Source organism: Gallinula chloropus, assembly GCF_964237585.1.
Source record: "Gallinula chloropus genome assembly, chromosome: 3".
NCBI classification, from domain to species: domain Eukaryota; kingdom Metazoa; phylum Chordata; class Aves; order Gruiformes; family Rallidae; genus Gallinula; species Gallinula chloropus.
This window is the reverse complement of record NC_140087.1, coordinates 109,731,150-109,747,839: the sequence shown is the minus strand read 5'-3', so window position 1 is coordinate 109,747,839 and position 16,690 is coordinate 109,731,150. Positions and strand designations below refer to the sequence as shown.

At 40.8% G+C, this 16,690-nt stretch overlaps 1 protein-coding gene across 1 annotated transcript in view; it reads left to right on the top strand.

The window, feature by feature from the left end:
• Positions 1-894: 894 nt before the first annotated feature.
• The window catches only part of NBAS (NBAS subunit of NRZ tethering complex), a gene marked incomplete at its 5' end in the record, with an annotated part of 176,103 nt that continues 160,307 nt past the window's right edge, over positions 895-16,690 (top strand). Inside the window, 9 exons of the mRNA XM_084262245.1 lie at positions 895-1,038; positions 6,628-6,682; positions 7,304-7,340; positions 8,836-8,913; positions 9,919-9,966; positions 11,508-11,551; positions 11,940-12,077; positions 13,482-13,611; positions 13,724-13,822. Coding sequence (XP_084118371.1) covers positions 895-1,038; positions 6,628-6,682; positions 7,304-7,340; positions 8,836-8,913; positions 9,919-9,966; positions 11,508-11,551; positions 11,940-12,077; positions 13,482-13,611; positions 13,724-13,822 — 773 coding nt within the window. The remainder of the gene's footprint in view (positions 1,039-6,627; positions 6,683-7,303; positions 7,341-8,835; positions 8,914-9,918; positions 9,967-11,507; positions 11,552-11,939; positions 12,078-13,481; positions 13,612-13,723; positions 13,823-16,690) is intronic.

The window sequence follows — 16,690 nt, the reverse complement described above, 5'->3', positions numbered from 1 at the left end:
CAACAGGCGGGGCGCCTCCCTGATAAGACCAAGAGTCCCATCTCGTGAGTTGCATCCGAGTCACGGCACCAAATTGTTATAAATTTGAGACATACTCCAGTTGATAAAGCCAAACAACAATTTATTAATTAAGCAAGCCCGCAAGATATAGGCAAATATCAGCGCTGGGCGTCCGGAGGAGACCCTTGCTCCTGCAAACGGCACGCACCTCACCCTTCTGGAGTCCCCTTTTTATAGTCCTGTAGTTCCGGGTACACGTGGCATATTCCAGTGTTTTTCTGTAGCTGTGTAAGCTGGTAGTGGGGGTCGTCCTGGTCCCCCGTAGTCCTCCTCTACGTTGTGTTCAGTATCTTATTTGGTTAACTCATTTAATCCTATCAGGATGTTGCTAGTGATAAAACAATGGTTCCCCTTTTGACCTGGTTACCTATTCACAGCCATAGTCTACCACAGGCACCAACTCAGCAAGATCTGAAGTTCTTTCAGGGTGTTACTAGTGATGGAACAATGGTTCCCCTTTGCCCTAGTTGCTTATTTACAGTCATAGAAGGTTTGAGAACAATTACTTATTACATACATCACATTATACTTGGTAGCTGCCTCCTTGTTTCTTGCCCCAAAAGTGCATCGTTCCCTCATAGCATAGAGGGAAGGTGGGAGGTGCTGAGGGCTCTTTGGCCGCGCTCCCCTGCCCTCAGCTTCCCCGGGAGCAGACGCCGCTCTCCGGCCCCAAAGCTGCTCGGGCTGTGAGGGCACGGCCCCTGGCCCCGCGCTGAGGCGACCAGCGGGGCGCGGCAGGAGTAAAGGCCACCCGCTTCGCGGCGCTGCCGGGCGTTACAGGTTTGGTCTCCGCCGGGCACCGTCGTCGCTTCTGCGACGGTAGGTGGGGCGAGCATGGCTGCCGCCGGTGGGGAGAGCGGCGAAGCGGCGCCGAGCGAAGAGGGAATGGCCGGTACCGGCGAGGAGGAGGATGGGGAGGAGAATATCCTGTACGACCTGCTGGTTAACACCGAGTGGCCCCCAGAGACAGAGGTGCAGGTGCGTGTCGCCGCGGCGTGGCCGGGGTGCGGGGGAAGGGACCGGCCACGTAGGCGCGGGTGGCGATGCTCCCCGCTGCCCCGGGGACTGAGCGGCACCCGGCGCGGAGAGGCTGCCGGTTCTGAGGGCTGTGGGGACGGGCGGTTGCTTCCACGGAGGCTCACCGGACTGCCCGTGCCGTTCCTGGCGGGCACAGGAGGGGGAGGGCTGCAGGGGTTGCCACAAGAGGTCATCCCTGCCGCGGTCCTGTGTCACTTAATTCCCACTTTGTAGCTCTTCTTTTGCCGCCTGGGACGCTTTGACGTCTTTCTGACTCTTTATTGGTGAATAATGCATACTAGACTCTACTGCTGGGCAGGTACAAGGGAAGCCGCGGTGAACTTCAGGTCTCTCCTCCCGAACAGCCCTGCTGGGAGCAGTGGAAGCTGTCCTGGGGAGAGGCAGGCCTGGCCAGGGCTCACCTGGCGTGAGGCAAATCAGATCTCTTTCCAGGCTTGTGTATCAGAAACGTCAGCGTTTTCAGGAGTGGGTTATGTCACTTTGTGTTTGCAAAGCATACAAATAGATGTCAGAGTTTAAAAAATGGCAAAACAACGGTGTTCTATTACCCATCTGCATTCTGTCTGTTCTCCGTGGGTCAGTGGAAAGGCTGAGATGCTCTTTTGTTTGTGTTTGCTTTTCCAATTCTCCCCCTGCAATGTGCTGAGCTGTTTGTAATATGCTTTTATTTGTTTCTTGTATAGGGCTTTTAAGTCCCTTGTGGCTGTTAATGCATTTCTTGCTGAAACTAGTTGTAGTGGTTTGACCCTGGCTGGAGGCTGGATGCCTACCAAAATTGGTCTGTCATTTCCACTTTTTTCTCTCCAGTAGGATAGGAGAGAATATATATATTGAGATGCTTAGGAGTCGAGATAAGGACAGGGAGAGATCATTCCTCAATTAGTGTCTCTGACAAAAGAGACTCAGCACAGAATAAAGGAAAGTAATTTATTACACTACACCACACATCTAGCGAAACCAGAGTTGGATATTTAGAAGTAGAAGCCAGATCTTAATACACCTGCCCCCCACCCCTCCCTTCGTAGCAGACTTCGCTTTAGTCATGATTTCTCTCCCTTATTCCCCACCCAGGATGGCACAGGGGATGGAGAAATGGGGGTTTCAGTCAGTTCCTCTTGAGTTGTTTTCCTTCTTAGCCCGGTGTGTGTGTGTGTGGGGGGGGAGCCATTCCTCATGCTCTTCCCCTGCTCCAGCATGGAGCCCCACCCACAGGAGACAGTCCTCCACAAATATCTCTGACATAAGTCCTTTCTGTCGGGGCTCAGCTCCTTACCAGCTGTATCAGCGTGGATCCCTTCCATGGGGTGCAGACCTTCAGGCCCAGACGCTCCAGTCTGGTCCCCCATGGAGCCACAAGTCTTCCCAGCAAACCTGCTCTGGTGTGGTTCGGTCTCTTCTTGGGCTGTGTGTTTCACTGCCAGGAGCGTGCTCCAATGCAGGCTTCCCACGTGGTCACAGCATCCTTCAGGTATTTCTGCCTTCTCTACCATGGGGTCCTCCATGGGCTGTAGGTGGGACCTCTGCTCCCCATCATCATCCATGGGCTGTGGGGGGACAGCCTCCTTCACCATGGTCTTCTCTTCATGTTGCAGGGGAATCTTTCTTTCTGGTACCTGGAGTGCCTCTTCCCTGACCTTGGTGTCTGCAGAGTTTCTTATCCTCACTCCCATTTCTGGTAGCAAAAAGCAGCTGCTTGCATTTTTTTCCTCCTAAATGTGATTCCCAGAGGTGCTGTCAGCATTGCTGGTGAGCTTGGCTTTGGTCAACAATGACTCTGGCTGGTGTTTCTCTCTGGGGCCTGCAGAGAGCTTCTAACTTCTTCCTGAAGCCCCCCTCCTCCACCAGAACCCAGGCACGCAAAATTAATGTAGTAGCTATGGAAATACTTGAACAAGGTTTTATGCTTAATGGGAACCTCTGAAGAGAGGGGATGCAAGAAGACCACAAGAGAAAGAATATACTGAATTATAATTACTGAAATCATTCTCATAAAAAGAGGGTTTTTTTAAATTTTTTATTCTTTTTTTGTTTCTCTTGGTCTGTAAACCCTCTGTTGCAGCAACACGTATGGGTGTTTGGAAAATACGATTGCAGTGTAATCAATTGATAACTTTATGGATTGCTTATATAGGTGAGCAGGCAGTTGCATCCATTTTTGTTTGTGCTTTGAGAGATGGTAAATAGTGTTTGTTTCTAGTACCATACAAAAGCAATTTATATGCCTGCAAACCTTGAAGAGGATTTAGGTGTGGTGGCACATGAGACTCTGGCTCTACAAATGTGTTAAGGGGGCACACTTTTGACAAGTGTCCCTTTTCTGCTGCCAATAGTGTTCATGAAGCTGTATGGCAAATTGATTAAACAAAACTAGCCCAAGAAACAATGGTGGTGGTTCATCTGCTTTTGTTAGGTAGTCACCTCAGTACTCCCATAGGTATGAAGGCTGAGTGAGCTGTGAGATCTCCCTTTAGTGGCAGCATGTGGGTATGGCAATTTGAAGTCATGGTGGAACTGTAGTCTGAGGGTCCGTATCCTCCCCGATCATCAGAATTTCAAATGATACAGGCTATTTTAAACTTGGTATGTCTTGCCTATATACTTTATTTTCAAGATAATTGCCGTTTTGAATGGTAGAAATAAAAGAAAGTATTACACTGTGTAGTTTGCTTGGATTTACATCCTTCTTGAAGGCTGTCAGTAGCCAAGGACACTTGTGGTATTCTTTTTACAGTTTTAGTGGGGAATTGATTTTATGCTGACAAGCAGACAAATTGTCTTTTCAGCATGATTCAGTTTTTGCCTTAAGTTACCGTAACAGTGGTATTATTTAGGTGATTGTAATTTTTCCTTTAGAACATCTGTCTCTTTTAATTCCAGTTTATTCACACTTTTCAGAGAAGGCGACAAAACACTGACTGCCTTACTTCTTGTAATGAATGAGGGAGAGACAGCAGAAGGGGAAAGGAAGCTGCATGTTGCATCTGGAAATCAAATGTTGTCTTGAGCAGTCATCCATAATGCAAAGCAAGGCCCTAAAGCAAACTTTTCACAGGTCTCTATTGACTTTGGTTTTGGTTTCTTTTCTGCTATCTCATTTGGGATGATTCCCTTTTCACTGTAGAGTGCTTGGCACTTGCAGCTGTAATTATGACTGTTAGGAAACGAATCCTGTGATGAATGGGAAAAGTCCTGTTAATCTGAAGACACTGATAGAACACATAGATTTCTTAAGTTGGAAACCCAAATTAGTTTTAACTTAGTTCTTCTTAGTATTCTCATTCACCTGTATTGAATTTTCCAGCAAGTTTTTGGGGGAGTGATGGGGAGTAACATGATTATAAAAGGATGCATGAAAGGAACTGGCAATGCCAGAGAAGAGTGATGTGGAAATCAAGCAGTCTGTATTCAGTGTAGCGATGTGATTGTATGTATTGCTCTCTTTGGGAACCCCAAAGTATTTAACGAGAATAAAAGGAAATGCTGAGTAGCTGATCAGTGAAAATAGTGAATGAGGCAGTGGCTGTGGAGGGGTTTGAAGGGCAAGAATCATTTGTGGCAATACAGGTAGACTGAACTTTTCCTTTTCTCCAGTATGTCTACCTTCTGAGATCTATCAAATGCATTGCTTGATTTTTGTGAGGTTTTTCATTGCTATCTAATGTTTTGAGATTTTTCTCAGACCCTTTCCCATGTGCCCCCCGCCGTAAGCTTGCTAAGTGTGCAACAAAACCCAAACATAAGTAGGTGTCTTGTCAGCGAAGCAGTTATTTATGTTTCATTTCTGGAATGTACCAGTGAAGGAGGACATGTTTTTCCCAAACAGGAATGAATTAAATAAGAAATATAGCAGTTGTTGAAGCCATTGCTGTTGCTGACTCGATAGGAATGCGTTCTCATGAAAAGTAAAACTCAGGTCTTAAGGGTATAATAGTAAATTCAGCGTTGTGAAGGCTTTAAGATATGTGGGATAGGAACCTGCAGCTTAGGCTCAGGAGTGGACAGTAAGAATACTAAAAAAAAAATCTAGAGAGGGATAAGCAGTTTTTTGAAATGGTTTTATTGGTCAAAAAACTTTACAGGCTCTGCTTTTAACCTCCCTAGGAAGCTGCAGCTCTCCCTGAGGTTCTGTGATATCTGTAAGAAGTAATTTATGTTCACACTTATTTCACTGTAATGCCTTGTTATTTCCTGATTGATCAACCTGAATTCGTAACATTATCTATTAGTACAGCTGTGCTGGCTTCTTGCATGCTGTGAGAAGATAGCCTGATTATTCAGAAGACTGTTTCTGGATTCCAAACTTTGCATAGAAAACTGTTAATCTTTACTTCAGTAACATAACTTTAGGAGTCCAAATAGGTTTATTTCTTTTAAAACATGCGTAATCTCTGGAATTTTGATGCATTTGTCTGTCTTTCAGTGACTGTTGCTCTGTGACTTGGAGTGGTCTGAATATTTTGGTTAACAAGTAATGATCTGCGTTATGTATTCTGTACTGAAGGGAAGAGGAAATTAAATTCTAGTATTTTCACTGGAAATGATAGAGTGTGTAAGGTTGGAAGGGACCTTTAAAGGTCATCTAGTCTACCCTCCCTGAAGAGAGCAGGGACATCTTCACTAGATCAGGTCACTCAGAGCCCTATCAAGCCTGACCTTGAATATCTCCAGGGATAAGCCCACCACTGTGTCTCTGGGCAACCTGTTCCAGTGATCCACCACCCTCATATTGAAGAATTTTTTCCTAACATCCAACCTAAATTTGTCTTCCTTATTAGTTATCTTTTTTATCTTCTGAATTTAATCCTTTTTTTCCTGGCTTCCTTTTTGGCAAACTGCCAAATAATTTTACCTCTTCCTATAGCTAAGAATATACATTCTGTGTTGTTTTGCATTTACTTTTTCTGGAGACTGCTTTCATTTATATAGTGAATGTAGTGGTGTTGTCTCTGTGTGTCCTCATTAAGTAGAGCAGGACTGCTGGAAAGGCTGTGTGTGTAGAGGTGGTGATCCAAGTGTCTGTGTTACCTAGCACAAATTGACATAAAAGGAGTTTCACTAAATAAGTTCTTTGTTTTTAATATTTCCGAAACTTTCATGAGCAGTCTCTGTGTAATTTAGCAATTACAGATTAGCATAACATGCTGAACACCAATTGCTTTGACTTCTAGGCATTGCATTTTAATCTGACATTCATTTGGCATAGAAAGAATGATTTATAATACCTTACAGGAGAGCATAGTCACAAGCCAGTGTCTTCTGTTACTACCCAAAGATCAAGGCAAAGCTGAATCAATAGACAATCTGTGGTACGTTTTGTTTATTACAGCTTGGCACTTAAAATATTTGGCTTTATAGCTTCTTTTAGTTTATGCAGTTAAATTGCTCACTGTATGAAGTCATGAGTAATAGAAAATACAGCAGAAACTCATAGGCTAGAAGGCAACTTAAATTTATCAGTGAATATATGTATGAATGTTAAATTTAAGTTAAAATGTATAACATAATGTTTGACCGTTATTGTAATTGCAGCCAAGAGGCAACAGAAAACATGGTGCATCATTTATCATCACTAGAGCAATTACAGGTAAATATGACTTGTTCTTATGTTCATGACTCATAAGAATGATGTGGATTGCTTGTAAAATTTGCAATTTTTGCTCTTTGGGGTGAATGGTGTAATGGAAATAGAGTGCAGAATGTGTTTTCAGGAAGATGTTTTCTGATTGTCAATATCACTGTGTTATTTTTATATCGTTTTTATGAACTTTCTTCTAGCTTATAGAGGCAAACTAATAAACCATGCATCTAAGAAGTTTAGAAGCTCTCATGTTTTTCAAAATCTGGTTGAGGTTTTTCTGTTGTTGCTGTTGTTCTATTTTGTTTGTTGCATTGGGCTTTTTGCTTCCATAAGGAAGTTTTACATTATGGTCATACACATTGCCATTCAACACTTGGTTTTTTACATTAACTGAGTTGCATTTTCATCCAGTAATAATTTCTCCTGGAATTTCCAGAGAAGTGTAGTGTTTTTTTTTGATCTTCCATTTGCATTTTCTCTAATAATAGAATTCATTGGCCAAGGATAGAGAGCTTTTCCCTTAATACTTTTTTATTTTGTGAGCATTTCTGAGATTTTATGTACAATAAGGTGGCAAATGTTTTAAACCTGTTAGAGATGTAAATTTTGCTGCTTTTTCTGTTGTAGGTCCTGCATTGTTTCTGCTTCGGTACATCTGGTACAGGTAGGTCTGATGAAAATAGTGCTTAATCTTATTATTTGGTAGTATTTTTACAGCTTTTTGATTTGATGTTTCAGTTTACTAAAAATTGAACATTTGTTTGTAATACTGTCCAAACGGTGCTTAGAATATTATTTTTTCATAAGTTTAAGCTGTAAGCACTTGAGTTGAAGCTGATGTATACTAGTTTGACTTCTCACTTTTATCGGAAGCCTAAGTAAATTTGCAGTTAGAGCATCATCTTTCTCAAAACATATACTTGGCCTTCCCTCTCCCAACTGAGATATGGCAAGTGAAGGTGTTTTTTTGTTAGGCCTCAGTGGTAGGTATGATGGCATGTCAGGATTTGCTTCCATTGGAGTAATAATTGGGTTGATGTGGTTTTATGCTTTTGTTTTTTTTTTTTTTCCTTTCAGGATTCAAAGTGTCATACAAAAGCTTGAGCAACATCCATGCCACTTACAAACTTAAATTCTGATTCAAAAGGCACTTAAATTGTCCCAGAGACATGCTGGAATAAATACAGTGTCCTTGGAGAGTTTCAGCTCGCTGGTTATACTATTCCCTTGACGACCTTGACAGGCTGGAAGATATCAGTTCTCCCTTTTTAGGGGCATTCTGTTGTTTTTGAGATATAAGGAAAGGGACATGAATGTGGCTCCCTGTGAAACCATACTAATTAAAATAGAATTCAGCAGCCAATGCTTTTTTCCCCCATTGCTGGTGTTTTACTTTCTTTTGCCCCACCCCTACCCCCTGGTGTTTGTGGGTTCCATACCATCATATAAGTCTGGTTGTAAGGATTGAGTTTTAGAGAGAATTAACTTACTTCACTGCCCCAGTGGTCTTACTTAACGTCTGATTCCTAGCTTTTATAATCAATTCTAATTGCTATTTTAAAGTATTTTATGAAAATGGTTGGGAGGGAGCTCAGGAGGCCTCTAGTTTAAAGTTCTGCTAAATGCAGAATATTCAGTTCAGACTAGGTTCTTCATGGCTCTGTCCAGCTGGCTCTTCAAAAGCCCCTCTGGGCAGCCTGTTCTGGTACCTGTCTTTTGCCATGGTGAAGAATTCTCTTCTTTATGTCAGATTGGTACCTTCTTCGTGGGTAACAGCCTAGGTATCAGAGAGCTGGTGTTTAGTCCTTCTGAAGGCTTGTCTCCTTGTAGTGCAAGCTCTCCCATTCCAGGACCGTCTTGGTGGCCCTCCAGTTTGTTAGTGTTCTTTTTGTAATGGAGGGGCACAAACCTAGCTGCTAGACAGAGAGTGATGAATAAATAATCGATTCTCTTAATATGTAGATATGATTCTATTAATACAAACAAGGATGTTGTTAGCCTTCATCATTGGTAGGGTGCAGCATTGATTCATGTTTAGTTGCTAAAACCTCCCAGGTGATCGGTGATTGCCTTAAAGCTAAGTTGTCTGGCATGTGTATCTCTGGTACTGCTTTTTGTTAAGTATCTGTTCTATTTTACCCTAATTTTTGTTCTTTCAGCCCTGCAAAGTTTTCCCTGCCCGCTGGACTGGTTCGTCTAGTTAGTAAGCAGATCAACTGGCACCTCATACTTGCAAGGTAATCAGCTTCTGGTTTTGGCAGTAGTGAATGTATTAATGCTTCCTCTTCTCCTCCTGCCATCCCCATCGGTAGCAATGCTGAGTTAATATTGTGCTGAAGTCTTGTTATTCTGTTTGGTCAAGAAAAGTAGTGGAGGATTTCACAGGTAGCCTTGTGGAAAAAAGGTCAGTTTGGAACCAAAGGGCTTCCACGCTGCTTCCCTTTGTTTAATGCATGTTTCAAGTCTGAATGTCCTTCTAGCTTTTGAGGCAAAGTAGCTTGCAATGCAATCTTTCTGTTGGGACCATATTCAGTACTTGAGTTTGATCAGTTAAAGACCTATATACTTGGCAGGATATTTCATATAAGTTACTTTAAAATTAGTAGAAAGTGAATGCATACCTTCTTGTATGCTATTGTATATATAGAGGAGAAGTGAGAGTTCCAAAGCCAGAACCAGCTGTTCTGCAGTAATTTTAGCAGCATCAGTGAGATCACTTACTTTTAAACATAAGCATAAATATGTACAGAAAAAAAATATTCAATTACATTACAGTAGAATGGAATGTTTTAGTTTGTTGTATATTATCACTGAGTATGGTTGGTGGTTCAGCAAGAGCTCTGTGCTGTTGAGAGAGATGGTCATTCTTTGAGGAAGTGATGATCTCTTCTGATGCACAACATGCCAGTTCCAATATTGTATGATAGGTGCAAAGACAGGAGACATGTTCTTAGGAGATGATGTAATTTAATGAAGTATGATTTTGTTTTTTGCAGATAAAGCCATACATGGTTTTAGGTATTTCTGTTATAAAGTTATTCATAATTTCTGTCGTAGAAAAGAGTGAGAGATGTGTTTCAGTGACATGAGGGGAATCATTATAGCACTGACTTTTTTTGGGTGTATATAAAATTGGTATTTCCCAATTTGATTCATAAAAGAGGAAATCTGTATCTAACCGTGCAAAAAAGGTAAAGGCTGGACTTCTGATGAAATTTCACATCTTTATTTTTCTCCTTCAGCAATGGTAAACTGCTGGCAGTTGTTCAAGACCAATGTGTTGAAATCAGGTAACAGTTAACAGTATTATCTGTTGCTTCATGACTGCAGTTGTGGAGGTCTGAGAAAGTGTTTCCAATCAACTGCTAGCCATACTTTTGAAGATACTGTTTTGTTGTGTTTTTTTTAGAATGTTATAGACATTCTGAAAGTAATCTATGGAATAACCCTAAAATATCACTTAGAAAGCAGAAGCCTTCTATATTTTCTTAGTTCTTGGGTATTCCTTGTCCTGGTTTTAGTTAGGGTGTAGTTAATTTTCACAGGGAGCTAGGACAGGTGAGGTAAGGTGGCCAAGGGTGTTTTCCATACCATGTAATGTCATCCTCCCCATAAAAGGGGCTGGTGGGGAGAGGTGGTTCTGGATGCTCTGAGCGTTCAGTTGTTAGGTTGGTGAAGTGCCTTGTGTTATCACCATTATGTATACTCTGTTACAGGTCCTTTTAATTCCCCTTCCCTTTGCTGTCCCAGTAAACTGTCATTATTGCAGCCCACCAGCTTTGCCTTTGTCACCCCATTTTCCTCCCTGTCCTGCAGTGGAGAGTGAGTTACTGTCTGCGTGGTGCTCAGCTGCTGGCTGAGGCTAAAACCATTAAAAAAAACCCAAACCAAACCACCACCCCTCCCTAGCTCCCATGCCCATCCCAGTTATAAACATTATAGATAAATGTATGTAAGTATCTGTATCTCTCTTTCTTTCTCCCCCCCCCCCCCAAGATATTAAAGGAAAATCAGGATGCTTCAAAATACTGAACTCAAATCATGGTCCTTCTAACCTTTGCCTTTCCATGCCCCTTTAAAGTTATTACAAGGAAACAGAAATTCTCTAGTTAATAAATGGGATGAGGAACTAGTATTACTCTTCTCTGTAGAGTAGCTGGCGTGTGTAATACGTCACCTTATTTTACAAAGAATCTGAATCTCTGTAAAGACTGATGGTTTCCCTTTTTCTTCTTAACTGTCTCACAACAAGCTCTCCTTTGCCAGTTCAAGAACACATTTAGCTGTGGAACGAATCTTGATTGAGTGTGTTTACTTGCTTCACAAAAATCCATTTGCTAGAAGGTCAGACCTTCTATTTATATGTAAAAGAAGCAAGTGTATGAAAATTGTTCAATCAGAAGTGGTGTGAGCACCATAAATGTCAGCTCATAGACTATAAAATAAATCTTGTGTTTCAACTGTATTATTGTAACTATATTCTTGCATTGTTTCTAAAATTGTAATCTAGAGAATACTGAATAGTTTGGGTTTTTGTTTGTTTGTTTTCCCCTGAAGTTACATGCTTTAGTTCTGAAATGCTGGTATCCTATTTTGAACAGCATTATGACTAGATGAACGATATCAGTATTTGTGCTTGAGAGGAGAGTTTCTAAAATACTATTGTTAGTTATTGAAGCTGCCTAAGGGTGAAGGCTACTGCCTTTTTGAGAAGTAGTTAAATACGTTCAGACCCTTGAATTGTGCTCTTTTTATGGCATTCCTGTTTATTTTGGAACATTGAATAGTGGGTTTTTGCTTATTTGAATCTATATGAGACTTTTTAATGCAGGTCTGCAAAAGATGACTTCGGATCCATAGTTGGGAAATGTCAAGGTATACCTCTACATCCTTACTTAGTGTCATCATTGTTTGTTACTCCTGCATTGCTAAGTGGTGGTGTCGGTTTATTTTATAGATAATACTGTAACTTCTTAATAGCATTGGGAAGAATATAATTTCGGTTCATGAATAGCTCTGTTACCCCCTCTCCTTGATGATTAACATATAAAACCTGAATCTGAAATTAAATGATAGTTAAAATTAATGTGTTTGTGAGACACAGTGAGTATTGGAGGTGGTGAGGTTTGGTTTTTTCCTTCCTCCTATGAGATAAGTTTGTAGCGGTGGTAGGCACCCTGCGTTTTTTTGATACAACTGACTTTTTGTTTTAAGGGATTATATTTGTGTTTCACTTCTGAATAACTTTCTTCCATTTTCATAGTGCCAAAGGATCCTAACCCTCAGTGGAGGCGAGTTGCATGGAGTCATGATTGTACATTACTTGCTTATGCTGAAAGCACTGGAACAGTGAGAGTGTTTGACCTGATGGGCAGTGAGCTTTTGGTCATTTCACCGGTAAGTGCTCATTGAGGTTAAATATGATTATAGGAGAACTGTCTGTAAACATAAAAGGATAACAGAGGAAAAGGATCTGGGGGTGTTGATTGACACTTGTGAGTCAACAGTGTGCCCATGTGGCCAAGAAGGCCAATGGCATCCTGGCTTTTATCAATAATAGTGTAGTCAGAAGCACCAGGGAGGTGATTGTCCCCCTGTACGCAGCTCTGGTGAGGCCACACCTTGAATACTGGGCCCCTCACTGCAAGAAAGACATTGAGGCCCTGGAGAAGGGCAACAAAACTGGTGAAGGGTTTGTAAAACAGGTCTTAGAAGGAGCAGCTGAGAGAACTGGGACTGTTTAGCCTGGAGAAGAGGAGGCTAAGGGGAGACCTTATTGCTCTCCACAACTACCTATAAGGAGGTTGTGGTGAGCTTGGGATCAGCCTCTTCTTACAGATATGTAGTGAAAAGACAAGAGGGAATGGCTGCAAGTTGCACCAGGGGAAGTTCAGGTTAGAAATTGGGAGAAATTTCTTCGTGGAAGGAGCGGTTAGGTGTTGGAATGGGTTTCCCAGGGATATATGTAGTGGAGTCACTGTCCCTTGGGGTGTTCAAGGAAAGGTTGGATGAGGTACTTAGGGACATGGATTAGTTAGTAATATAGGTGGTAGGGGGAGGGTTGGACTAGATGTCGTGGAGGTCTTTTCCAACCTTAATGATTCTATGATTCTAATTTCCACTCTTTGGCTTTTGTGTAGTTCTGGCTTTCTTTGGTACAAGCTTACAGTATGAATATCATCCAAAAATGTACCATTGTTTATCATAATGATGGATATATTATAGTTAAACTTAAGTAGTGTATAATATTTGCCAAGCATATGCTTTATCCTGCTGTATCTAGTCAGAATCTTAATTTTTCTTGTCTTTTTCTTAGAATTGTTGTAGATCTGCAGGTGCATCAGATTGTGGAAGTATAGAATCACCTACTCAGTTTGTGTGCAGATAACTGCAATTTGTAGTAGTAGATCACAAATTTGCAGTTTATAATAGTGACAGTATAAATCAAGAAATATTGCTGATAGAGCAATATATTTTTTTCTTGGTATGAGAAGAGATAATTCCTGTTGGCTTGTCCCACATAATATATTTTATACAACTTCTGTATATGTAAAATATTAAACTAATTTGGAGAGGTGGCATAAGTGTTTTTCCTTAGTATATTGTATTGGCGGACTGTATAGTAAGAAGATTTATTTAAAATTGAGATAAAAGGAAGTAATACAAACTATGAAACCATTTTTTTAATACAATGGTAAATTTAACATCCTAGGTCTTTTGGTAACCTATATATATATATATTTTTTTTTTTTTTTTAAATCCCCTTTATTGTTCTATGTCTGTCTGCATTTTCGGGTAAAGACAGCAAGCTTTCCAGGAGATCTGAGTTATGCTATTGCTGGATTGATCTTTCTGGAATACAAAGCAAGTGCCCAGTGGTCAGCTGAACTGCTTGTCATTAATTATCGTGGAGAATTGAGAAGTTATCTTGTAAGGTAAGCTTAAATTTTGACTTGCTTTGAGAAGGACCGTCAAAGGAATTCTTTCCACTCTTAAAAAAAAAAAACACCCTAAAATAATATATGTAAACTTTTGTCCTTTACTTAGTGTTGGAACAAATCAAAGCTTTCAAGAAAGTCACAGTTTCAGCTTTAGCAGCCATTATGCCCATGGAATAACTACTGTTATTTATCATCCTGGTCACAGGTAAGTGTTCTGTTTGTTAACTGACAGTAATATAGAAATGATGAACAAAAGCAACAAAATAAACATTGCCATGTGTTACCTAAAGAAAGGGAAGAAAAAAACCCCAACTATTTTAATATGCATAGAGTCATAGAACCACAGCTTGGTCTGGGTTGGAAGGGACCTCAAAGATCATCTAGTTCCAACTCCCCTGCCATGGGCAGGGACACATTCACTAGATCAGGTTGCCCAAAGGCCCCTCCAACCTGGCCTTGATCACTGGCAGGGATGGGATTTCCACAGCCTCTCTGGACAACTTGTTCCAGGGCCTCACCACCCTTATAGTAAAGAATTTGTCTTAATATCTAATCTAAACCTATACTCTTTCAGCTTGAAACCATTGTCCCTTGTCCTATTGCTACCCTCCCTGGTGAACAGTCCCGGTATTTGTATTTAGTGAATCAGTAATAGCAAGTCATTTATCATTGTACCTCTGAAAGAAATGCTAGTTGAAGACCTCACTTTATTAATCGAATCATGACAATCAAATTGTCTTACTTTTTGAGTACCTTGCATAAGCAGTATTTTTTAGAATGTCAGCCATAGTTTCAGAAGATGTTTCTGGATTTAAGGGGGGTAAGGGCTGATGCATAATTTGCTGCTTCATAAAAAAAAATTGTTGTTGTTTTCTTTTTTATTTTGTTTTCTCTGGAGTTGATGTTGGAGATATTGGCCAGCCCATTTTCCCTGATGTTCTTACTGGAACTGCTAGGTTTTAATATTTGGAGCTGTCTTGTGGTGTTTTCTCTATTAATGAAGTGTTGAGTACGGATACCAGGCTTGAACGGTGGCCTAATTGGCAGCCTGCTCTTGAACCAGAGCTAGTTGGAATAGGTCCTAGTTAGGCAGTTGCTTAAGTTGAAAATGTGGCTACCTTTTCAATATCTACTACAACAAGATAAGCTCAGTAACTTCATTTCTGTTTCTCTTCAGTTGTAGGAGCTGAACTTCCTTCTAGATAATTTTCTTCTATGAAATCTACTAGGATTGACTTTGTCAGCGCAGTATGTTGTATCACTGTATTGCTCTAAATGGAAATTAGGCTTGGCTATAGAATACCGGAAGAAACTCATTGTTTAAAAACTTATTCTAATTCTTCAGTGTTAAGTGAGCTGTCCTGCCTATATCAGGGAAAAAACGGCTATAGCTTACTACTTTGAGAGATTAATTTTGAGTATGGTTTCTTCTTTCTATGTAGTTCATACTTAGTAATTGCACACATTTAATAGTATACCAAATTTAGAGTTTTGGGGTAATAGGAGTGGGATATGGAGATTTGGTAGTGCTATCTGAGCAGACAGCAGAACCTACTCATTCTTTCCTTTGATCTTGTCACTTGTTGCTAAAGTAATTTTTTGAGCTCCTAATATTAGGAAATAGATTGTTTATAGCAGTGAGTGTTGCAAAGAATATTGCTTAATATTCAAAATATGGTCAAATAATTATTCTGACAATCATAATAGATAGATATGCTTGCATTTCGGTTTTGGTGCATTTCTGAGCAAATGATGTCAGAAATGTTAAGCTTTTGTAATGCATGAACCCATTAACAAGAAAATATATAGAAAATCAGGTGGCATAGTTGTCATCCGGATAACATGGACATCGCTTTCTATGTGCAAACAGCAACTTCCATACAAGTTTCAAACGCGAGGGGTGGGGAAAGGCAAAAATTTCAAGTTGTGTTTTCCATCTTTCCTTCCACCTCCAAAAGAAGTCATAGCTTTGATTTTCCTGCTCTTCTTAAAATATCTTAGGTTTGCATTTTTAACACTTGCTATTAGTGTGAAGTAAAAGGGCAGAAGACAATTACAGTTTTGTGCTTAGAACAATTTATTCAGAATATTAGTAATAGTTTTAATAGAAGCTTATGGCTGGCATTTTTTTCTCTGTTGTCAGTGTTACGTGTTTTCTAGGGAGAGAAATGCCTTTTCCATACATGAAAACGTGGTTATATCTGCTGCTGAAGAAATATGTTTGTGTCTGGAATACACATTGAGGAATTACTTGGTTTTATTATGAAATATTTTGAGTCATTCTCTGAAAATAAAAATAGGTGGAGTCTCCAGTGATCATAATATCTCCTGCTTTGTGCAGCCAATTGACTTGCTTAGTCAAGCTGTGTTGTGGTCCAACTCCAGCTGGCAGCTCAGCCCCTTGCAGCCACTCACTCCCCCTCCAGTGGGATGTAGGAGACAACTGGAAGGGTAAAAGTGAGAAAACTCATGGGTTCAGATAAAGACAGTTTAACAGGTAAAGCAAAAGCTGTGCACCCAAGCAAAGCAAACCAAGAAACCAATTCACCACTTCCTGTGAGCAGGCAGGTGTTCAGAGATCTCCAGGAAAGCAGGGCTCCATCACGTGTAACAGTTACTTGGGAAGACAAATGTCATCACTCCAAACATCCGCTCCCCTTCCTCCTTATCCCAGCCCTTTATATGCTGAACATGATGTCATATGCTATGGATTATTCCTTTGATCAGTTGGGGTCAGCTGTCCTGGTTGTGTCTCCTCCCAGCACCTTGTGCACCCCCAGCCTACTTGCTGGTGTGGTGAGGAACAGAAAAGCCTTGGCTCTGTGTAAGCACTTCTCAGCTATGATGAAAACATTCCTGTGTTATCAACACTGTTTCCAGCACAAATCCAAAACACAGACCCATACTAGCTACTATAAAAAAGCCCAAAACAAAACCAACCCAAAACTCTGTCTCAGCCAAAACCAGCACAAGTTGCAAAACTGATACTTGAAAGAAGCAATGTTTTGCCCTTCATGTAAGCAAGTCTCTGTTTTGAATTTACTTTGTGGTGGAAAGCTTCTAAATTTGGCGC